Genomic DNA, 22,111 nt, shown 5'->3' with positions numbered 1-22,111 from the left:
CCTGGCGTCTGTAGCTTTCCAACAATCCTCCTTCCCATGGCTCTGTCTTTCTCCTTGTGTCTGCTCCTCTGGTTTCTGCTGACTTCTGGCTTCTACATCCATGTTCAATTTCCTTTGCCTGCAAGGATGTCAGCCATATTGGATGAAGGCCCAGCCTCATTCCGTTTGGCCACACCTTAATTAATAACATCTTCAAAAGTCCTATTTACAAATGGGATCACACTGTAGCAACCCAGATTAAGACTTGAACATAGCTTTTGAGGGGGACATGAGTCAGCCCCCAACAAATATCAATAAGGAAAAATTTCACAAACCTTTCGTAAGGACCTAATATTTGTTCACTGAACAGTCTTGGAGAGCTGCCTTGTAATAAAGTAACTTTGAAAGTTAACAACTAGAGCTAGTCAGTACAATTTCTTTCCCACAAACCTACTAAAGAGAATCAAATAAAAACTTCATTCTTCTAGTAAATAATAAACAGAATAGGATAGTTTCATAAAATATAGGAATATTTGAAATGGTAAACCATAATTACTCCAGATTGCTTTATGACAGTAGGAGTTTTATAAAAAATATTTGGAGGACAACTCACTAAATACTTTTTATATGTTAAGATAACACTCCTATCTGATTGGCATAAAGCAGTCTGTCTGTGGTATTCCTTGGCAATCTTAAATTTAAATCTTAGAAGTATAAAACAGCGTAATGGAATGCTTTCCTGGCTATGACTTTTAGTAAGTTTTATAACCATTTGTTATTGTCCATTGTTTGTTTCTATGGTTTCACCTAATTATGTCTCTATGTTTATTAATATTCTTTTTAGATACTCTTCAAATATATATCTCTGTACCATAGGCACTCATCTGCTGATATAAATAATGAACTCTGTTACAAATTCTAATGTCATGGGTGGTTCTAGTATAATTGTTCTTTATATTTCTTGGATCTGGCTGTATCCCAATATGAAGAACAGTATGAATTGCTGAGGATCTAGAACAGCTGTTTAGGAGATTTTATTATCCCCAGAACTCCTGGCATGAAATGTCTGCTCGGTCCTAGATGTTCTGTGCTTTCTTCTGAATGCTGATGTTGAGATGGATAGGGAGCAAAAACTGAAGAGTAAAGGTAGGTTTCCTGTCACAAAGTGTCCACCCAAGTCTCTTAATTTTCTTGATATGAATAGCAAACTAGCATAATATAAACTTCATTAAGACTAACATCAACATAGACTAAACAAACTTTTTTCCTAAGAAATTATTTTCCCCATAATTTGTTGCATTGTATAGATTTAGTAGGCAATTCACTGATTTCTATTTTTAAGAAATAGATTTACAAGCAAAAAACATTCCTTCAAAGTCACTTTCCGTAATCAATTTATTTCTACAAGTGTACAAAGGGAAAGCAATTTCTATTTAGTTGTCCTCACCATTCATTAAGTGATATAACTAGGAAGACACCAAGGGTAAAAACACATTGGGAAATCATTCTCTAGTTCCGTACATGGCGAGAGCATTCCTGATTAATAAGCCAGGTAGCAGCTAGCAAGATCGGTGGGGAGTCCTCAGGGTCATTGCCTTGATAGTGTATTTATGAACTTTAGAAATCAATGCTTAATAACATCGTGGCATGGCTGTTATGTAACATATCATGTAATCTCTTTCTAGTACTAATCCCATGTTCCTCTTAAACCCAGCTCAAGAATCCAGCTTCCATGAAGCTTTAATGGCAGTGAACCACTGCCACTGTGTTCTCTTTTGCTTTCTTCAGTGCTTAGTCATGTAGTCTATACCAGGCTGGGAGAATCTGTCCTCATTTATGAAAGGCATTAGAGGCCAGTGCTCTGCAGTCAGTACCTCCAAGAAGAACAGGATCTCAGAATCAAAAGGTACCAAAATGGACATCCACAATGGTGTTTCCCACCAAAACTTATCCTGGGAGTCTGAGGAATTATCCACCCCAGACACCAGGAATGACGGAAAGAGGAGAGAGGAGCCAAGTCCCAATGACCGTTGCAGGGGCTGGGGCTGAGAAGAACAGTGCTGTGTGGTCAGGGTTGTCTGTATGATCCATATGGACCAGTGGGAGAGAGTCCTAGAGGCTCTGCTCACCTCTGCCTCCGACCACCTGTCGCTGAATATATTGTAAGATTTAACATGATAGCTCTGCTCCGTTGAGCCCATTTTCATATGAAATCATGGGTTGCTTACCAAGAACACATCAACAAAGAACATACTCCTAAAGGGTACATACAGGTAGCTCCTGGGATTACCACCCACCAAAATGAATATCTTTATGTTGGCTTAGGAATTTCCCTCTCTTTATTTCATGTTCACATTAATATGTCTGTATTCAAATATGATCATTTTGCAGCAGGAATACTAGGAATAGGAAAGAATACATATAGTGATACCCAGAGTTGTATTGTGTGAAGCTTCTTAGTATGGCACCTGTCCTTAAAATAGACGCTGGCTGCCTGAGGCTTGGCTTTGTATATTCAGTGGCAATGCCATCACCCAGCCACCTCCAATGCAATAGGATGGAAGTGGCTTAAATTAATGTGGACTTAGTTGTCTGTAATTTGTCTCACGTGATGATGATAATGATGATGATGATGATGATGATACCAGCTGACATATATTACCAGGCCCTTTGTCAGCCCATTCCATGTAGTGTCTCAGTTACCCTTCACGTAACTCACTAAAGCAGACACTAGTGTTTTTTCATTTTACAGATGAGGGAACTGAGCTGTAGGCAGGCTAAGTAACTTACCCGAGTGACATGGCTGATAAGTAGTGAAGGGAGAATTCGAACCAGAGCACATGGTCTTACCCACTATTCTATTTTGCATGCATAAGATAGTTTAGCTCTTCTTCCTGCATCAATGTAACTATAGTCCTCTGACTGTAATGAACCTATGCTTTGATTGGGATATTTATGATTCTTTATAATTTAACTACCATCTTTGTCCACCTGGTGTGGTTTTAAGTTATTGTAGGAAGGTATTATGTGGAAATACCTTTAGTAAAGTAACTTAGAAGATTTCTGAATTAGACAATCAGAGAGATGTGTGGCATACAAAATGTTCAAGTACTGTGGTTTTCAGCTGTTTCCATTTGCACAGTAAGTCACAAAGAACTTCAATAACAAATTATTTTCCAAAAGGAAGAGTTCTGAAAATCATGTTTTCTCTGTACGTGCAGACAATGTTAACAAGTCCAAGCTGATTATTTTATAACTTAATAAATTTTCTAGCTGTACTGTGACAGAAAATCCACAAGAAATGGATTCCCACTACATTTCCAGATATTGCATATTTCCCTAGGGGTTCATTTGCATACTATTATCCCATTGGTATGTGCTTTGAGTTCATTTTAGTGTTCTACATGTTAAAACGATTAAAACTGACAAAATCCACACAAAGGGTATTTCTTTGTCTGCAAAGCACAAACCAGTTCATTTATGAAACTGCGTTCATGCAGAACCATCAGTTATAGAAAAGATCCCTGGTGTGTTTCCTGTGATTCATGCATAAAGTGTGTCCAAAACCCTGCAGAACTAATTAAAATAAGGATTTGTGTGTATGTGTGTCTTTGTAGGCTAAAGGTAAAGAAAGACAGTGGCTAAGACACCAAGCTACTGGGGAACTGGATGATGCCAAGATCATTGATGGGCTGGCTGGAGAGAAAACCATCTATAAACGTCGAGGCGAGCTAGAGCCACAAGTAAGTAATGGTGCACTAGTAGCCTCCGATCTCACAGTACGGCCTTCTTTACAGCAACCTGCTTTCTTGAGTTGGTCTCTTTGTCAGAACGCCACAACTCTGAACATGGCAACCACAGAAAGCATTATAGAGGGAAAAAATAGGAAAAAAAACTAAGTATCTTACTATGTATTATGTAAGTTAGGATCCCAGCAAGAAACACACAGCATGCTAAAGTTGGGTAATTTAAGGAACAGTTAATAAAAGACTATTTACAAAGTTAAGGGTGGGGTTTAGGAAAACCAAAAATAGGCAGTGCACTGTTCCAGGGCTAGCGACAGCAGGAATCTAACCCCACCCTTACGTCTAAGAGTGATTACCGGAACCTGGAGAAGATAATTTACAGAAGGGCTGCCTGACGGGAGCTGTGGCTTCCAGAAGAGGGAAAGCCAACCCCTGACAACAGCAGAGGGAGCTGAGGGAGCCAAAAGCCCAGCCTCACCCTCAGATCTGCCAGGGCCCCCCATCAGCAGAACCCCCTGGAAGCCAGCAGTGGAGGAAGGGCTTGAGGACACAGAGCAGGGTGTCCTGGAGGGGAAGCTGAAAACACCCAGCTTGTCTGTTAGTTAATCCCAGAGGTTGTTCAAGTGAAAATGCCAGAGCTATATTAGTGGTTTCTTTCCTGTTCTGTTATTCTGAAAATACTTGTCAAGCATACAACTGAAGAAACTTTTTAGAAAATAAGGAATTCTCCCTTAAATAACTCAAATTGTAGTATGTAAAGTTTTAGGCAGCCATAATTTTTTAAGTATTTGCAATACAATGGCCCCCCAAATTGCAATAAAGTGAAATATTTAGTCCCTTAGAGGAATGTGTGATTTCCTATAGCCCTGAAAAACCACATTCGCTGAGTAGCCCCTGAGAGCTCCTGGTGCAGGGACTGGGGGGTGTAGAGTGGGTGTCAATTACCCCATTTAAATGTTTATTCAGAGAGGATCTGTTAGTAATTTGGGGCGTTCTTATTCCTGTGACACTGGTATGAGTCAGCAACTACTTTCTTTACTGACTCATTGTGGTCAACAAATTGTTTAGACGCATCTGAAATTCTGGGTAGTCATGGAAGCACATGTGGCACTGTTCTTAATTTAGGCAGACTCCACAAGTTTTAAGGAATAAATTTGTTTCAAACCATCAAGTTCTAATACCCGTAGTATTTTCTTGCAATTAATGACTCCACTCATTAGTTTTCATACATGTCACCAAGTACATAATAATGGAATAATCTAGAAGTTTTCTTCTTCCCTTTTATTAAAAAAAAAAACATATATTTTTCTTTAAATTCTGCAAATTGGCAGGCATGAGGCCAAAATCAAACTGAATCTCCTGAGTTTCATATTTGAACTGAGAGTTGTTCCTAGACAGCAGTCAGATACCAATTTCGTGCCTTTAACTGCCAAGAAAATAAAAGAGAAGCAGTAGTTCAGTGACTGGAAGGAAGAGAAAATTGATAGCTTACTAAAGACAAAAGACATTTGAAAAATATTTTCCTTAAGTCCTTTGCCAGACCCCTTCTCACATAACTTGTGTCAGGATCCGACATTTCTTGTAGCCTATGTGGAAAATGACTTTCAGGTCACCAAGCAACACTACAAGTATAACTGATGTGGTTTTTCCCTCCAAAATAATACAAACTCGTGCTAAAGTCACTGACTCTGAGGCATGAAGTGACTATGACAACATGGGGTTTATAGCTTTTCAGATTATTATGTTTAAGAAGTTCAGCCCCAGTGAGGCAACTTTACTAGACTAGGCTGGACTCTTGAGAGGAGTGTCCCAAGGAAAAATCTTTCCCAGTGGCCCTGACTACCAGCAGAAGTCCAAAATTCCATTTGCTGAAATACAACCTGCGGGTGCCTTTCCACCTGCCGGGACAGCCTCATGCAGTGCCAGGCGTCTGGCTGATCCACCCGCCTCATGGCCGGCACACTGGGGCCTGTGTGAGACCCGCAGGGGAGCAGCCAGTGGCATTTTCCACCTCACAGGTTTTTCCTGTCACTCTCCCCGCAGCTGGGCAGCCCTCAGCAGAAACCCAAGCGACTGCGGCTGGTGGTGGATGTGTCCGGCAGCATGTACCGCTTCAACGGGGTGGACGGCCGGCTCGAGCGCTCAATGGAGGCTGTATGTATGGTCATGGAAGCCTTTGAGAACTATGAAGAGAAGTTCAAGGTAATGGCCTGAACTAAGGATGGTGAGAGGCCTCACCGACCACATCTGCCCAAGAGTCAGCCCTGAGTCAGGGGCTGTGACAGATCGATGGATGCAGGCTGTACCCAGAGTGGACGAAAGTCCTCATCCTCTCAGCAGCTCACTTATCACTGTAGAGAAGGCAACCCTTTTCTGTTTTAATCTGCATAATTTAAAGAGACAATGACTGCAGAAGAAAACACCATGCTTTACATGATATATCATGTTAGCCATGTTAGAAACAGCGCAGCCACTCAGAAGCCCCACAAGTCTGTCCTCACCCCTGTCCTCCCTACCCACCCAGTCTCATCCCACTCTTAACCAGGCAGCCCCCCAGGCCTCTCAAGGGCTGGAGTCCACCCCAGGGCACTGCTCCCAGCTTCACTTGCACTTTCCACACAGGCAAGGATGACCCAGCCACAGGTGTCCACAGGTGTCCCACAGTCCTCAGCCAGGTTGATTTCCCTGGGAGAAATGTAAACTGCCATTTCAGCTGTGTCCATTTTGCTCTCGCTCAGCTTTCTGTACAGCCTCGCTCTGTTTCAGAGCTCCGAGGATGGGGAAGAGAGTCCCCTGTACTTTTATTACTCCCCAATATGAGCCCATGAATCTACCCTCGTTAGCCACACAGAGTGCCTGTCCTCACCAGAGCCAACACTCGAACACAATCACAAGATGTTGTCTAAGTGTTATCAAAAGTTCAGTGGAGAGAAACGATATTTGTGGAAACACACTTAAAGGACACATAGTCCATCCCTACATATCTGAGATTTTATCCTGGATCTAACACGTCTGTCAGAAGCAGGCAATCCTAGATCATTGTGGCTTGACACCTCACCTGCACCGCAGGATCGCTGTGCAACTCGTATCTCTGTGTCTTGATGGACACAAGAAACTGATGAAACCCATTACTTCACCCTTATTGGGCCTGGTATTAAGGACACTGCCCCCCAGATCTCCCAGGGTCCCTTGTATACAGCCCTACATGAGAAATTTCTTTTAGAGTTAGTAGTAGGAAAAGGACAGTTTAAGTCAGTAAATGTTAGGGGCCCCAGGCACTGAGCAGCATAAAAGTATGACCAAGGTGCAGCCTCCACGTGGGGTGGGGGACGGGATGGGGGGCTCAGCCCCCCTAGAAGAGCCGGTATGTATTTCTCCTTGCAATTAGTGAAGACCACGCAACCGCATGGGACCCCCTCCTGGCTTTGGTTACCAGGAAGCTCAGAGCCGAAATCCAAGGCCGCCTGGGACTATTTTGTTACATTTTAAGGCTTGCAGTCTGGTATAACAGCATTTTTCTTTTTTTGACCTTCCCTCCCTTCAGATGTAAGTTTTCTTGATTACGATTTTTCATTTTTTTTTTTTTTTTAGTGTTTTATGGGTTTCTAGAAAACATTTATTTTAAAATATTTTAGATCCTGTCTGGTACAAAGTAAAATATAACTAATTTTTTAAGTCTCTTGGACTGCTGATGGATGGTTAGATGCTATATTAGCATAAATACCCACATCCCACATAATATTTTGAAACCTTTAGGTTCTGCTAATATTTGGACCAACTCATCTGCCTCCCTGTGGATCTTGAGGGCCAGTGTTCCTCGACTCACTTTGAGTTATATGGCAATTTTAATCCAGTATAGACCATAGCAAATATACCACAATTAAAACTGGCAGGTTCATAGTTATCTAGAATAAAATTTCCAGTTAGAAAGAGGATTTGTACATCATTGAGAGCAGAATTGCTCTATCGTGTAAAACTACTTCTTCTAGGATTGTAGAATGAAAATTTATTAGGAGTTGACAAAGGTCGGTTGACCCAGCTCTCCTAGGGGACCAGACAGAGGACAGAAGGTGGCAAACCTAAGGGAGCCCCAAGAGCCATTCCAGGTGCCTCCGGGGAGCTGGTGCAGTTGTCAGTGTGGGACCACCCGCACTGCAGCGCATGTGGTGGGTGCATAGAGAGATTCATAATTATCCAAATCTCACTATTAAGAGTCTATAATCTGGAAGAGCTAGCAGTAAAACTGGATCCATCACACAAAAAAAGAGAACAGAATCAAGGAAATGAACATTTCAACAAGATTTGACTGTGTTCACATTGACAAGATATTTGCTTTGTTTTTAATTGATAGTTATACACAAAATTGTTTCCATGTGATTGGCTGGTTTCAATTAAATTCAACAAAATTACAAACATTAATTAAATACTTGCAAAGTGCAGAGTACTTTCCTCAGTACAGAGTTCCTTGCCATCCTTGAGCTTGTGGTATAGTATGGGAGACATATAAAAACTACTCATTTTGATAGACAATTTGATGAGGGATGGACAGTTCTAGAGGTATGAGCAAAGCATGTCTCTCCAGAGACTCCCCTTTACAGCATTAACCCTAAAGCAGTATTTTGCTGATAATTCTCTTCCATTGCCACAACAGTGAAAAAGAATTTCCTTGGTCTTTATCAATAAAGCCACAGATATGTTAAAAAAGATGACCATAGTAATATATGACAGACAAATCCAGGTGAAGTTATAGCAGGAGACCACCATAAAAATACTCTTTTTTTTTCAAGGTTTGAAGTAGCTTTATCGTTTTTTATGCTATTAAATCTTTAGCAGGCAGTACTTTAATGGCTTTGTGCATTTTCTTGTACTTATAAATATAACCCTCACATTTGTTACAGTTCCTTTAGTACTTTTTCTAAGGCCATGGAAAGTCCTTTGAAACCAGGGTACTGAAATCTTTCCAAGAAAAGGAGAAGACCTTATTAACTCGTGAAACAAGCTCTTTGAGCCTCTTGGGAAAAGTGGTGTTAGCAAATGTCAGGGGGGCCTTTAGGAGAGGCTCCACAAAGAGCTGGGATGCCAGCAGAGCCACACGTCCCTGATTCCTCACATCCTCCAGGGACTTCGGAACTGGGGTCACCTCACCAGTCATTTACTGCAGCTTCCTCATCCATCGACAGGAAACCGAGACCCGGAAGCACTGAAGACTTCCCAGAGTTGGAAGGCTGGTTGGAGATAACATGGGATGGAACCCGGGACTGTTTGTTTTTCCTTTTTGTTGTTGTTGTCTTCTTTTTAAACTTTCCTCTTTATCCCATAACTTTTTATTTTGAAAATTTTTAAACCTACCAAAAAGTTGAAAGAACAGTAAAATGAGCACCCATATGCCTTCATTTAGAGTCACCGTTAACATTTTGCCTCATTTGCTTAATGTTTCTCTTGAAATATATACTTTCCCCCCTCTGAATCATTTGAAAATAAATTATAAACATCATAATATTTTACTTCCACAACTTTAGCATGCATCTCCTAAAAACAAAGACATTTTCTTACACAACCTCCATAGCGTTATCACACCCCGTAAAATTATCAATAACCCCATTAATATCTTCTAATATTCGATCCAAATTCAGTTTTCTTTTGTAGTTGTTTCTTCCCACACAATCCAAGATCCAGTCACGGTCCATTCCTTCCATTAGGTTATAATGTCTCTTTAATCTCCTTTATTCTGAAACAGCCCCGCCCCAACACTACCTTTCTTACTTCTCGTGACTTTCGCTTTCTTGTCAGAGCAGACCAGTTGCCTTATACAGTGCTCCCTCATTCTGGATTGTTGTTTCCTCATGGTGCTGTTGGGCTTGTCCCAGTGTCCCCTGTATTTCCGGAGCTCCTTACAGGCTTTTCCCCGATACCTGGCACATTGGAGACTTCCCCCCACCCCTGCCAACAGGTCACAGCTTCTGAGTGGAGACAGGCTCCCCGTTCTCTGCTGGGCTCTCCAGGCCTCCTCTTTGGAGAGAGGGAAGAAAGTTGAGTGGAGCCTACTTGCACCATGTGGCCCTTTTCTGTTTATAATGAACTGTTTGGGGGTAGCTGAAATAGGTGCACTTAGTTCAGAATGTAAAAGGTACAAAAGGAATAATGAAAAGCAACTCTCTCTCTCAGCTCCCAGTTTCCTTCTCGGGTCGAACCACTGTTAGAGGATTTTTTGGTATCTTCTCGGAGATATTTGTGTATATGCACTCAGTCCTGTATCTTCACATTATGTGATCATATTCAACTCATTTAATCTCTCTGTACTTTCATTTTCTCATTTGTAAAGGAGGCTTAAAGGCTAGAGATGAACACTAATGAAAGTATGTAATTTGCTTGGCAAACATAAGATGATGCATGAATACAAACCACAGTTTTAGGAGAGTCTAGTAAAAGATTTATATTCCATAGCTCAGGATGGCCTCACTTGCTGTGTCATGAGGACTCCAGCAGTGTTCAGAGGCTTCCCACTTCCCAGTTCCAGACAGTTCTTAATATTGTTTTCCTGCATCATCCCTTGGTCGTAAAGTCCTTTAGTCTGTATGTGCTTTGCAGCCTTCCGAAGCCACGGGCCTGGTCAGGTGATCTGAACTCTTCCCGAAACTTCTCTGTTGACACCTGCCTTGTGTTTTCTTTGGCTCCAGGGACCCTCTGAGGCTCTCCTCCTTACAGCAGCGCTGGGCCCTTGCAGCCAAGGGCCACTTTTTATTCCAGATTAGCATGACCCACACCAAACCACAGCAACCCTTAGAGCAAGAATCACCAAGAAGGAAAGGTAATTCAGTGGCAGAACACAATTCAAAGCCATTGGAGATTTCCAAGCTTTCTCATAATTGTCCTGCCAACTGAATTCAATTATCCTCAGAAACAGTATTCACAGTAAGAAACATTATTTGCTTACTATCAGCATAAACTGCTCTAACCTTACAGTCACCATAGTTTTAGTGCTCGTCTTGCCTTTAAACACTGCAGTAAAAGATGAAATAGTAATGGTTGTGTGAACTATTTTATTTAAGTCAGGAAGCATTTTTTCCATTATCTTCCTTCCAGTTTGTTCCTCGTGATTCCTCCAGACCCCTGGGAATGTTACACCATAATCTTAACGCAGATGTCCTTTCAGGAACCCTCAGTGTTTTAATTTTTTCTTCAAAGTGCTCAATATCACCAAAAAGTGAGGTGACTATTTCACCACTAAGTTCTCAAATAATGGCATTAGAAAACAGGATTATATTCAGTTATTTAGAAGTTGGGCTTTGAAAAAAAAAAAGTACTTCAAATGTATTGTTCTATGAAGTCATATGACTGTATTCTAAGTAGTGGTTTTGTAACAAGGTAACCAGGAACCCCTGTGGGAAGGAGGAGGGGGCGGCAGCACTTCCTACACCTTCCCCTTCACCCCCAGTTCAACCGAAACAGTTCCACGCACATCTATATTGCATGACACTTTACAAGCTGGCCTTTTGTGCAACATTTAGTTGGAGAAACTGTTCCACTGGCTAAAAAAATTTGAAAAGGAAAGAGAAGTCAGAAAACCACTCTTCAAGGGCCAATACTGGATTATTTCATATAGACTCTGGGAACTTTCTTTTTGGAAAAGCTTCATCAGTCCTCAGTTCAATTTAGATGATTCACTCACTCCCTTTACAGGCGAAAACAAGGCACAGGGATTCCTAAGGTTAAGAGAAACAGGCTTTTTATAACTTAGGAGCAAATGTACCATTGACAAAAAGTACTCTCAGCTCCTCACCATCCAGTGGAGGTATAACAGACATGCTTTTCTCAAAGACATCTTGGTCAGAAAGTCTGGGTTAACTCCCAGAGGGATGCGGAAAGATGTGATTCACAAACCGGCACCTGCTGGGAAAATGCCTTCTGTCAAGAACTTAAGTCAATGCCTGTAATTAACCTTTCCACAATGCCTCGGGAATGTTTCACAGGTTTAGAAATAGAGACCAGTTGTCATCTCAGGCCCAGGCTTTCCAGTAAATTCTTATTGCTACATGGAGGTAGGAACAAAGCAGGGTTTGGACTTTGTACATTTTCTGAGTCCATTCGAAGTTAAAGAATTGAAAGTTTCCTTGATTATTGATGCAGAAATGTTGTCCAAACCATTCAGAAAGCTTATGCTTTCTGTAGAATGAGGGAGGAGAGAGATGGTTATCTTTCTATAGTAAGAACATTGGCTTTAGAGTCAGAGTACCTGGGTTTGGCTTCCACCTCTGCCATCACTGGAGCCTTCACCTTAGGAAAGGCTCTGAATCTCTCTGAGCATCAGTTTCTTCATTTGTGAAATGAGGACAGTAATACCCAGCCCATAAGATTGTGGAGTCAATCCATGATGAGGTTTATGAAAACCCTTTGTAAGCTGTAGAGAGCAATACAAATGTCATTATGGTAACATTATTGTATTAAATGTATTGTCCTACCCTTTCAACCAGCCTATGAGGTAGTAAAACAGTTATTATTCCTACCTGTCAGAGCTAAGTGACTTAGAAGCATACAGTGTAAGAGGTTTTCTAAGCCAGCCTTGTCTACAAGGAAGGCACTAAATTTGGAGAGGTGAACTGGCTTGCCCTATGTCTGAGCCAGGTCTTTTTACATTTGACTTCTATGAGATGAAGAAAGATTAGCCAGCTAACCCTACAGGGTGTCAGCCAGTTAAGACCCTAAGGTTCTGTTAGCATATCTCTTGACCTTTTTAAATCACATGCATATCTTCTAATTCTTTGCTGTCCACAGTCAGTTATGCCATCTTAGTAGTGTGTTTAGAATTCTAGAGGGGGGCTAGAATTTCACACATTGTCTTCAGAAATAACTGCTGGCAGTTGTCTCATATACCTACTTATAATGGGGATACATAAGAAAGCATGGGCTCTTCCAAAGTTAGCACATGATCATCCTTCCCAATAGAAATTTAATCATAAATCTTATTCCTCAAAATGCTAAAGCTATTTGTTCTAAGCAGAGCTTTCTTTGGATTCGAAATCATCCTTCTTATTTGATGATAAATCTTTGTGTCCTGGATTAAAACTCAGCATTTGTTGTCATTTTTTATACCTTTCTTTAAACAAATGAGACTTTCAAAAGAAAATATAGCAAGAAGGCATTTAAATAAGTTTCTAAAGTAAAGACGTACCTAAAATCATTCTTCTAGTTGAGGATTTTCTTTACTACTGCAGTTTAATTATGTTGAGTGCTAAATGCAAGACTGCAGGGCTTTCAGAATTGCTGATATCTGGGGAAATCCTGATCTTAAAAATTTTGAACTGCTCAGAAAAAGTGATGATTGAAATAGTAGGTGGTTTGATAATGCCAGTGAGGTTTCTGTTTCTTGAAGCTGGCATGCAGCATGAATGGCAGAATCAGAAGTTACAGAATGGAAATGAATGCATTTATGTTCTTTTTCCTTAAAAGATTAGCAAATTACTTTTTTCTAAAAGGTGTTGAGATCCTTGGATAGTAGACAGTAGACAATTAGGACACGGAAGTACCGTTTTTATGGAAGTGTAAAGTGATCTACAATAACCCATGGAATACTCCACACTTGGATGTACTTTGGATTCCTCTCAAGTATTTTACTGACTTTTGGCATGGAGTAATCCCCAAACCTGTCTGGAAGACAAGGAACCAGAGCCTGAAAACCATTTTATAAGCCCTATCCACCCTTAAAGTGTGTCTTCTCAAGCCTTTGCAATATGAACTCGACACAAAGACATTTCTGCAAATAGCACTTCCCTTCCACATATAAAGGCCAGAAGGAAAAGTAGGAAGAGAGGAAGGAAGAAAGAGAAGTCTGCAACCCACCTATCTTTATTTCAGTTCCCTGAAAAAGTTCAGTATGCTTTTTCCCCCCTGGGCAAATAATTAAATTGTAGATAGATGATTTGACAGATCAATAGATGGACAGAGCAATAGATAGATAGCTACTAAAATGTTTCTGAAGATTTTAATCAACCACTCTCTTGTTTGGATAGGGAGCCTCCAACTACTCATTTGATTGCTATTTGTTTAATAATTAAGTAACATCTCTTTTCCTCACAATGACCAGTTGTGTCAGCCCTGGGAGCTGACCACACGGTCAGAGATTCATATCCAGTGTCATCTGATTAGTAAAGATTTTAACCACCAGTTAAAAGGAAGGAAAAAGTCAAATATGTTTATAGCCCTCTTACCTCAGCCTGAAATGAGAACTCTACTTCTGTTTTAGGCAACCAAAATAGCGTTTAAGATCCTGTTTAACAGATTACTTCACCAGCCCGTAATGAAAGCAGTATGCCTGGCACCTTCTCTGAGCTTTCTTCTTGGCTACAAACAGTCCCTGCTGCAACCATTGTCAGACCAGACTTCACAGGGCCTGGAGCTCGCTTCTACAGAAGAGTCACGCAGGCTCTCTCCCACATCCATGCCAGTCCCAGCCCCGACAACATGGGTGACTGTAGGCATAAGCTGAAGCCAGTGATTCCCTATGGTTATCCACCTTCAAGAGCTGTATAGCTTTTAGGTTTCAATTTTTATCTGTCACCCTTCCACTATCTATATTGATGGCAAACCGTGCTAAGGAGAGGTTGTGTTCATAAGTGGAATTCGTTCCATCCTTAGAAAGCATTTATTGTCAATGGTTCTAAATGTATAGGTAAGTCTTCCTCACACTTCTTTTGTATCATCCTCTGTATAAAAACCATCCGTAAAACCAGGCATAGTAGTTATTTTAGGTTATTTGTTTTTCTTAATCCTTTGCTTTGTTTTGTTTGAAATGTTGGGGTTTTTTTGTTGTTGTTTGTTTTAAATTTTTGATTAAGTTTAAAAATTTAATTTAAAAAAAACAGGCATAGAATAATACCCTAGCCCCCTGCCCAAGGCCCACTCTGACCCTCCTGTGGGCCCCTCCCCACAAGGTGAAGAGCCTCTAGGGTCACGGGGCAATGCCAGTTTACAGCCTGCTTCCCAGTTCCTGGGATCCTCAGCTAGCCTGCTCAGATGACCCCACGCTGCTTCCCGCGTCTCTTGGTCCTTCTGCGGGCGTGTGCAGGCCAATGGCGTGAGCACCCTGAGGTCTGAGTGTGGCCAAAGGACAGCTGTTTGGAAGAGTATGGCTGGAGTGTGATGCGAGGACTGGGTGCCCACACTCACACGTGGAGCCTGCCGTGGGAGGAGAAGGGAGCAGACCACAGGCCAGGGGCTGCTCTTCCCCACGCTGCCGTGTTCTGATGCAGAACTTAAGGAACCCAAGAATCCTCAATTTAACTCTGGCCTTCCAGGTCACTATGAGGTAGATTTATCAAAATAGGAGGGCCAAATGTGTTTTTATTTAACAGTTTGTGGCCTGATCTATAGTTTCCTCTATTTAGGCATTATATATGATCCTCCATTTGTGTACGTGTCCCATATCCTACCAGTGTCACAGGTGGGCTTGTTCAAACAGATTTCTTCAAACCTTAGCTGTTTTACTTAAACCCCCAGCCTCTTTCCTCACAGACAGCCTCACCTCACGTTCTATGGAAAGCCAGCCTGCACAGGCTTTTATCTCTAAATAATTGTGTTTTCCACCTCAAAAGCCCTCTGTCCATTCCCATCCTCTCTGCCTTCTCTTTAGTCTCAAAAAAAGGATTCTCCTCCTCCTCCTCTGGCTGTGACCCTGATCTCCTCCCCTCCTACCTTCTTGGGGACCCGATTCCTTCGCTTATTATACCCCATCATCTTCCCTCTTTCCCTTCCCACTGCCTCCTCTGCTGTAAAATGCAGACCCCTCTCCCCGACACCCTCTCTACACTGTTCTTTTTCTCTTTCTTACACCACAAAACTGAAATTGTTCTCCCAGAGGTCACCCTTATGATTCCCAGAGGTTGTCAGTCTCGCATCATTTTCCTTACGTGGCTGTGGTTAGCGTCACTCGACCCTGCTGCATAACCTCTTCCAGAAGCTCTCAACGCCACAGTCGTCCTGCCGCCACGACTTCTGGCTCTCCACACGCCTCACTGAGCTTGGTGTCATCCCTCTTCCCCAGAAGGACTGATCTTCTCCCTGTATGCGTTAGCCCTTGGGTAGAGTGTGGTGCTCTGTCGCTTCCCCTCGTGGGGAGGACTTTGAGATCTTCACCTCCAGCCACATCTCTGACTATGCAAGGCAGGTTTCTACCCTGTGCCTCAAAAGCACAATTTCAGCACATCTAAAGTGGAACTCACCTCCCCCAAATAGCCTGCCTTGCCTCCTGACTCCCTATTTTTCCATAATAGCTAGTATTTCAACAGGAATTTTTCTACTTCTCATTTTAAATATGACTGTTTCACTTATGTTATGGGTTGTGTTTTGGTCAGCTAGGTCAGGCTAACCACTATTTTCACATGACTTCTAGGGGGAAAAAATGCATTCCAGCTTCCACCCAGCTTACTTGTGAAAGAATGTAGCCCACATGTGAAAGGAAAGCTTCTTACTGCTCCGGTTTGATTGCAAATGCTCTTCAAGCATTGGTGCAATAAACACGCCAGATACTCTCATAGGCAGTAAAAATGTAAACATGAATAAGGTATGTCCTATGCCTTCAAAGAGCTCACCAACTAGAAAGAAACAGACATGAGAAGAAAGTTTTGCACACAGTTCAAAAGAAACAGCTGCTGATGGATGGTTGATTGGTGGATATCAATGATTCTTAGGCATTTTATCCCATAGTATTCCAAATGCTCCATGAAATCTTTTGCCCCAGTACTCACACCAAGGATTTTCTTTGCAGGTGCTCCAAAGAATCTGCATATCAGCATCACAAAAATTCTTAGAGGCACATGGTAGGGGATAAGGGAATTTGGGGGACAAACCCTGCAATTGAAGGGAACCATCTTTCCCCAATTGTAGTTTGCCTCAGCACAAACTTCTTTTCAGCTCCTGCAAAAGAACTGCACCTGACTCTCAGCTCTAGCCTTTTTGCAACAGACAGGCCTTTCTCAGGAACATAGTGAAATAGGGAACTTAAAAGGTATTTCCAAAATTGAAAAATGTTTATCTACTGTTAAGTAGATCATCATTATTGTTTTAGTTTTAAAATGTTGACATTTATGAGTATATGTTTGAATATGCATATGTGCAAATGTATGAACGCAGAAGCTCTTACACATATATTGAAAGGAAAAAAGACTAGAAGGCTTTACAACAAAACATAAACAGAGGTTATCTTTGGGTATTGGGGTCAGGGATAATTTTTACTTTTTTTTGTGCTCTTCTGTAATTTCTACAATGAATGTTTCACTTTTGTGATCAGGGAAAAAATATATGTATTAGTATTCTGTTGCTACGTAACAAATTACCATAAATGTTGCTGCTTAAAACAACCCCAATTTATTAGCTAACAGCTCTGAAGGTCAGCAGTCTGTGCTGGCTTGACTGGGTTCCCTACTTAGGGTCTTACAAGGCCATAATGAGGAGTCAGCCAGGCTGGGATCTTGCCCAGAGGCTCTGGGGAAGAATCTGCTTCCAAACTCATTCAGATTATTGGCAGAATTCAGTTCCTTGCCAGTGTGGGACTGAGGTCCCTGTTTCCGTGCTGGCTCCCAGCTGGGGTTTGTGCTCAGCTTCTAGAGGCTGCTCTCGATTCATTGCCCCATGGCCCCCTTACTCTCAGCCATGGACAACCTCTCTCCTTTCGAAAACCCCTCACACTTCAAATCTGCCTTCCCCTTCTGCCACCAGCCAGAAAAAAACACTCTGCTTTTAAAGGGCTCATGTGATTAGGTGAGGCCCACACACATAATCTCCCTGTTGATTAAGTCAGAGTCAACTGATTAGTCACCATAATTACATCTGAAAACTCCCTAGCCACATAATGTAAACTGATCACATGAATGATGTCCCATACTAATTACAGCTCCTGCCCACACTTGAGGGGAGGAGATCATATAGAGCATGAACACCAGGGATCTTGGTTAGGGTTCCTGGGTGCCCACTTAGTGTGTGTGTGTATAAAGTTTATTTAAAAAAAAAAAAAAATGGAAGTAGCTCCTGAAAGTTAAGAATGGAATTCTTAGCAACCACTGAAACCTTCGTCACAATTTCTACCCCCCGCCCAGAGAGCATAGATCACAGAAGAGGATAAGATCAGAAGTAAATGACCTGAAATTGTTTGCCTTTGTTAGTAAACACACATCTTCTCCATGGCCACATGTTGAACAATCTTGGACAGAAACAGCCCCAAAAGTTGGAGATGTATATGTTGAATGACGATTCTGTAGTGGACAGAAGGCTTCTGACTCTGATTCTCTCGCATGTAGTATGACATCGTTGGACACTCTGGAGACACCTACAACATTGACCTGGTTCCAATTAACAACGTCCCCAAGGACAATAAGCAAAGACTAGAGATTCTGAAGGTAAGTACACTCAATAATCTCTATATTCTGAAAATTTCTGTGGCATTAACATATCTTCTGGCCACTGAAAATATTCACTGGAGGAGCAGCAGAAACAGGAAAGAGAAAGACTTTCTATTTCACAAACATTAAAGCACTGAACTGAGAAAACACCCTTCAGGCCTAAAATCCTTTTCTTTGCCATAAAGAATTTAAATTTTTGTCCCCTGTATATTTTTAAGGTACTTGGTGTGATAACTCGGGTTCTACAAGTCTCCTTCTATGTCCATAGATGTTTCTTTGGAAAAGAATGATTTCTTCCTCAGTTTTAAGTATTTGTTAGTATTTTCCAATGACAAATTGAATTACACATACTTAGAATTGTATTAGAAACCAACACACCATGATTTTAAAGTAAATTTCCTCCATTACTAGTTATGCGAGTACAATGTTAGTGATACAGCCACTTTATTGGTAACTCATCCCCATTCCTTATTTTTCTAGTGTATAATTGCCATCCTCCAGTAGTGACACCAAGTTTTATATTTTCTCACATTTCCTCACTTTATATGGCAGCTTGAATTTTAAAAGTAAATGCCAATTGCAATCGTGCTGGAATGTTTCCTGTTTCTAATGATAGTCTACACCAAATACATGTATCACCATGTACAGTTGTCACACTAATGTGCAAATTAAATAGCACTCACTCAGATACTTATTATTCATGTGTAATAATAGCTAGTTATACATTCTTGTGGTCAATAGATAACCATCATGTTTCTTTAAAACGAGTTTCTCACGGTGGCTTTTCTGCCATGTCTCTCACCCTCAGACAATGCATGCCCACGCCCAGTTCTGCATGAGTGGGGACCATACGCTGCAGGGGACAGAACACGCCATCAAGGAAATTGTCAGAGAAGAAGCTGACGAGTACTTTGTCATAGTCTTGAGTGATGCCAATCTGTCACGATACGGAATTCACCCAGCCAGGTTTGCCCAGATCCTGACAAGCAACCCTCAAGTAAATGCATTTGCCATTTTTATTGGCTCTTTAGGTGATCAAGCAACCAGGTAAGTGTCATTTCAGCGTTCAGCAATGGAAGTATATAGTTGCTTGAGTACCTGACATGTGCCGTTTCATGGGCTCAACATCATGAGGGACATTAAAGGAGATGGAAGAAAAACAGAAGTCATAGTTCCTACCCTCCAGGAACTTATAGTCTATTGAGACAAGGTGATATTCCCACGTTCATTTGGATGAACAATGATAACTTCAATTATTTTCCAGTTTATATTTAAACCCACAATAAGACAAATAATAAGGAAATTGATTTGTTAGACAAATAAGTTAGTCAAATAAGTTAGACAGTATTTTATATGCTTGGCAGTTTATATCAAGATCCCAAGCTCAGTTCTAATCACTTCATGTTCAAATCATATGCAAAGTAGTGAATGTCTACTGTTTTCCTGTAGACATGCATTTCTGTGTGTGTGTGTGTGTGTGTGCATACACCGTCTTATTGAGGAGATAACACCTACCCAAGGGAAATACTTGGAAACAATATAAAACAGGATGCATGGTAAGATGCAACACTGAATATACTCAATATTAAGTAGAGAAATTTATGATCGGACAGTAAATACAATCGGGGATTATCTAAAAGGAGAAATCTGGAAATACTTTCATTTCTTAAACACTGACATTTATCTTTTTAGAATTACAAACAGAAGATGCTCATGGTTTTTCTCTGCTTAAGATACCTATAAGAAGCAGAAAACACAAGTGAAAGTAAACCCCCCCCCCCACACACACACACAAATCCCCTGCCTAACCCCCCAAGGGCCATGTACCTTTTCATTATTCCACCTCTTTCACCTGTCGTACTCAGTGGCATAGAGTCCTGTTTAGAGTACTGGGCGCTGAGGCCTTTTTCTCTTTGGGTTCCTACCCCCTTGCTGCAGGTTGTAGAGTAGGGCCGAGAACAACCTTACTATCATGTCATCACAGTCACTTTATTACAATCTGACTTGGCATTTTTCTCAGTCATGTGTGAGTCTCCTCGGGAACCTCAGTGTCCTTGAAAGGCCAGCCCTGCCTTCCCTGCTCTCCCTGCCCAGATCTTGCCCAGCACCAGCCCAGTACTAGACACACAGCAAGTTCAACGAACACTGGTTGAGCTGCAATGGCTATTTTGTCTTTCTAGTGAACAGATCCTGTTTGAATACTTAAGAAAGCATAATAATACCCTTGTGGTCTCCTAGGGAAATGGTCCAACATCCACTGGCAAAAGATGTGTTGCAGAATTTGCTGGTCTACTGGGCATGCCAAATGTATGATACTACACAGGATGGCTGACTTTTATTAAATATCATTTCAAAAACCAAACTTTGTTGGCACAGTGAAAGGAGGCGTTCTTTTAGACAAAACTGTCCTGCCGTTTTATTGCCTTCAAAAGTGGCCTTGGTTCCAAATGATATATGGACATTTTTTAAAAATTATCATAAGCCTCATATAATCTCAGTGTCACTGAAGCAGCAACTGGATAATGCAGATTGCATCTCACATTGCCTAATGTTGGGGGAAGAAAGAGAGAGAGAGAGAAAGAAAGCAAGAACCACTTGGGAGTTGGCTGGGCAACATTTTTGGAGGCCTGTTTTCCAAGGAAGGAAAAGCACTTAAAAACCCACTGTGAGGCCACCAAGTTCCCTGGACCCAGGTGAGCTGATCCCAGATTGGTTCCTGGGACTCTGATCTACCAAGGATATATGAAATTTCAGGAAATAACAGTAATAAAAGGGAGAAAAATCTCTTCAAATTGGCCAACATTGCCACTGAAAAGCCCTTTCTCTCAGTTCACTGCTTTCAACGTGTCTCTCTCCCAGTTGCTCCTCCGAGTCTTTCATTGCATAGCAACTGCCAATTCAGTTGCAGTCAGCCAGCAAGGTGTTAGAACGTGAAAATTTCCTTTCCTAAGAAACCTTTTCGATGCTGGGGTTTGCAGGAGCAGGAGGTGGAAGGGGAGCCCCAATTTGCATTGGTAATTTTCTTTCCCTTTCTATCCTGGCAGTCTTCAGAGAACTTTACCAGCTGGTCGGTCTTTCGTTGCCATGGATACTAAGGACATCCCTCAGATTTTACAACAGATCTTCACCTCCACCATGTTGTCCAGTGTTTAAGAAATGCCCTTCATCACCCTGATGACCCTGGGATTTGAAGTAAGATCTGAATAAAGAAAACTGAAGAAAAGGAGACCTCTATAAAGTGGACCCGTGCAATGACTGAATACGCCTGGCATTCCTGGGTCTTTCAACACTTAGCTTACTCAGTAATCAGAATTCAGGAAAGCAGCCAGAGGGAGGCTTGGGCATGGAAATCTACAACCATTGAAGGATTTAGAAGTCATTAGAGGAAGTGAGTTGACCTGCATTTTATAAAGGCTCAAGGTTAAAGGAAGGTAGTTTGAGAACCATGGTGCTTGGTCTGTTTCCAGAAGCCTGCTTTAGCCTTAACTCTTCATCTGGTCATCTAAGGTAGCAAAAGTGACCCCAGCATACTTTGATGGTACAGTTTGACATGGAGATACGTGTCTGTGCCCAGTGCAAATCCCACCCTACCTATTTCTATCCAGTAATGATTTTTATTTTCTCCCCTACTCTGTATTGCCCAGCAAACAATGATTTTATAGTATTCAACCCCCTGAAAAAGTTCTTCCAATAGCAGTGTTTTATAAAAGGTTGAATTTTTTCAATAATTCCATTTTCTTGGCCAAAGCCAAAAGGAATCAAAAGATCCTTAGATTTCCTCCTTTCACGCGTGACTTTTAAAAGGCTCTTTATATAATAAAGAGCAAATGTCCTGTTTCCGAGGCTTCCGGAGTAGGAGGATAAAGGATGTCTTGCCTCAAGCTTCCTATTTCTTCTCATTCTTCTAGCTCTTCTCAAAAGTTTCACGACTCCATTTTTTGTCCAAAATGTAATGCTCAAAATAACAAATGCTTATAAGAAAAAAAATTACCTACT

The 22,111-nt window shown here is 41.4% G+C and overlaps 1 protein-coding gene across 4 annotated transcripts in view; it reads left to right on the top strand.

Moving 5' to 3' along the window:
- VWA8 (von Willebrand factor A domain containing 8) overlaps positions 1 to 22,111 on the top strand; it is a 445,644-nt gene that overhangs the window by 418,640 nt on the left and 4,893 nt on the right. For 2 of the 4 annotated variants that reach the window (XR_005211207.1, XR_005211206.1), the window contains exons 41-45: positions 3,597 to 3,722; positions 5,769 to 5,927; positions 18,014 to 18,112; positions 18,924 to 19,162; positions 21,160 to 21,503. Coding sequence is in view for 2 of the 4 variants with exons in the window: in XM_037800501.1 (XP_037656429.1) it covers positions 3,597 to 3,722; positions 5,769 to 5,927; positions 18,014 to 18,112; positions 18,924 to 19,162; positions 21,160 to 21,268 (732 nt within the window). In the remaining 2 variants the exon portion in view is untranslated. The remainder of the gene's footprint in view (positions 1 to 3,596; positions 3,723 to 5,768; positions 5,928 to 18,013; positions 18,113 to 18,923; positions 19,163 to 21,159; positions 21,504 to 22,111) is intronic. The other 2 variants (XM_037800501.1, XM_037800499.1) reach the window with 1 other exon arrangement.

This window comes from Choloepus didactylus, chromosome 12, assembly GCF_015220235.1.
Source record: "Choloepus didactylus isolate mChoDid1 chromosome 12, mChoDid1.pri, whole genome shotgun sequence".
NCBI classification, from domain to species: domain Eukaryota; kingdom Metazoa; phylum Chordata; class Mammalia; order Pilosa; family Megalonychidae; genus Choloepus; species Choloepus didactylus.
This window is presented reverse-complemented; position numbering and strand designations above follow the sequence as displayed.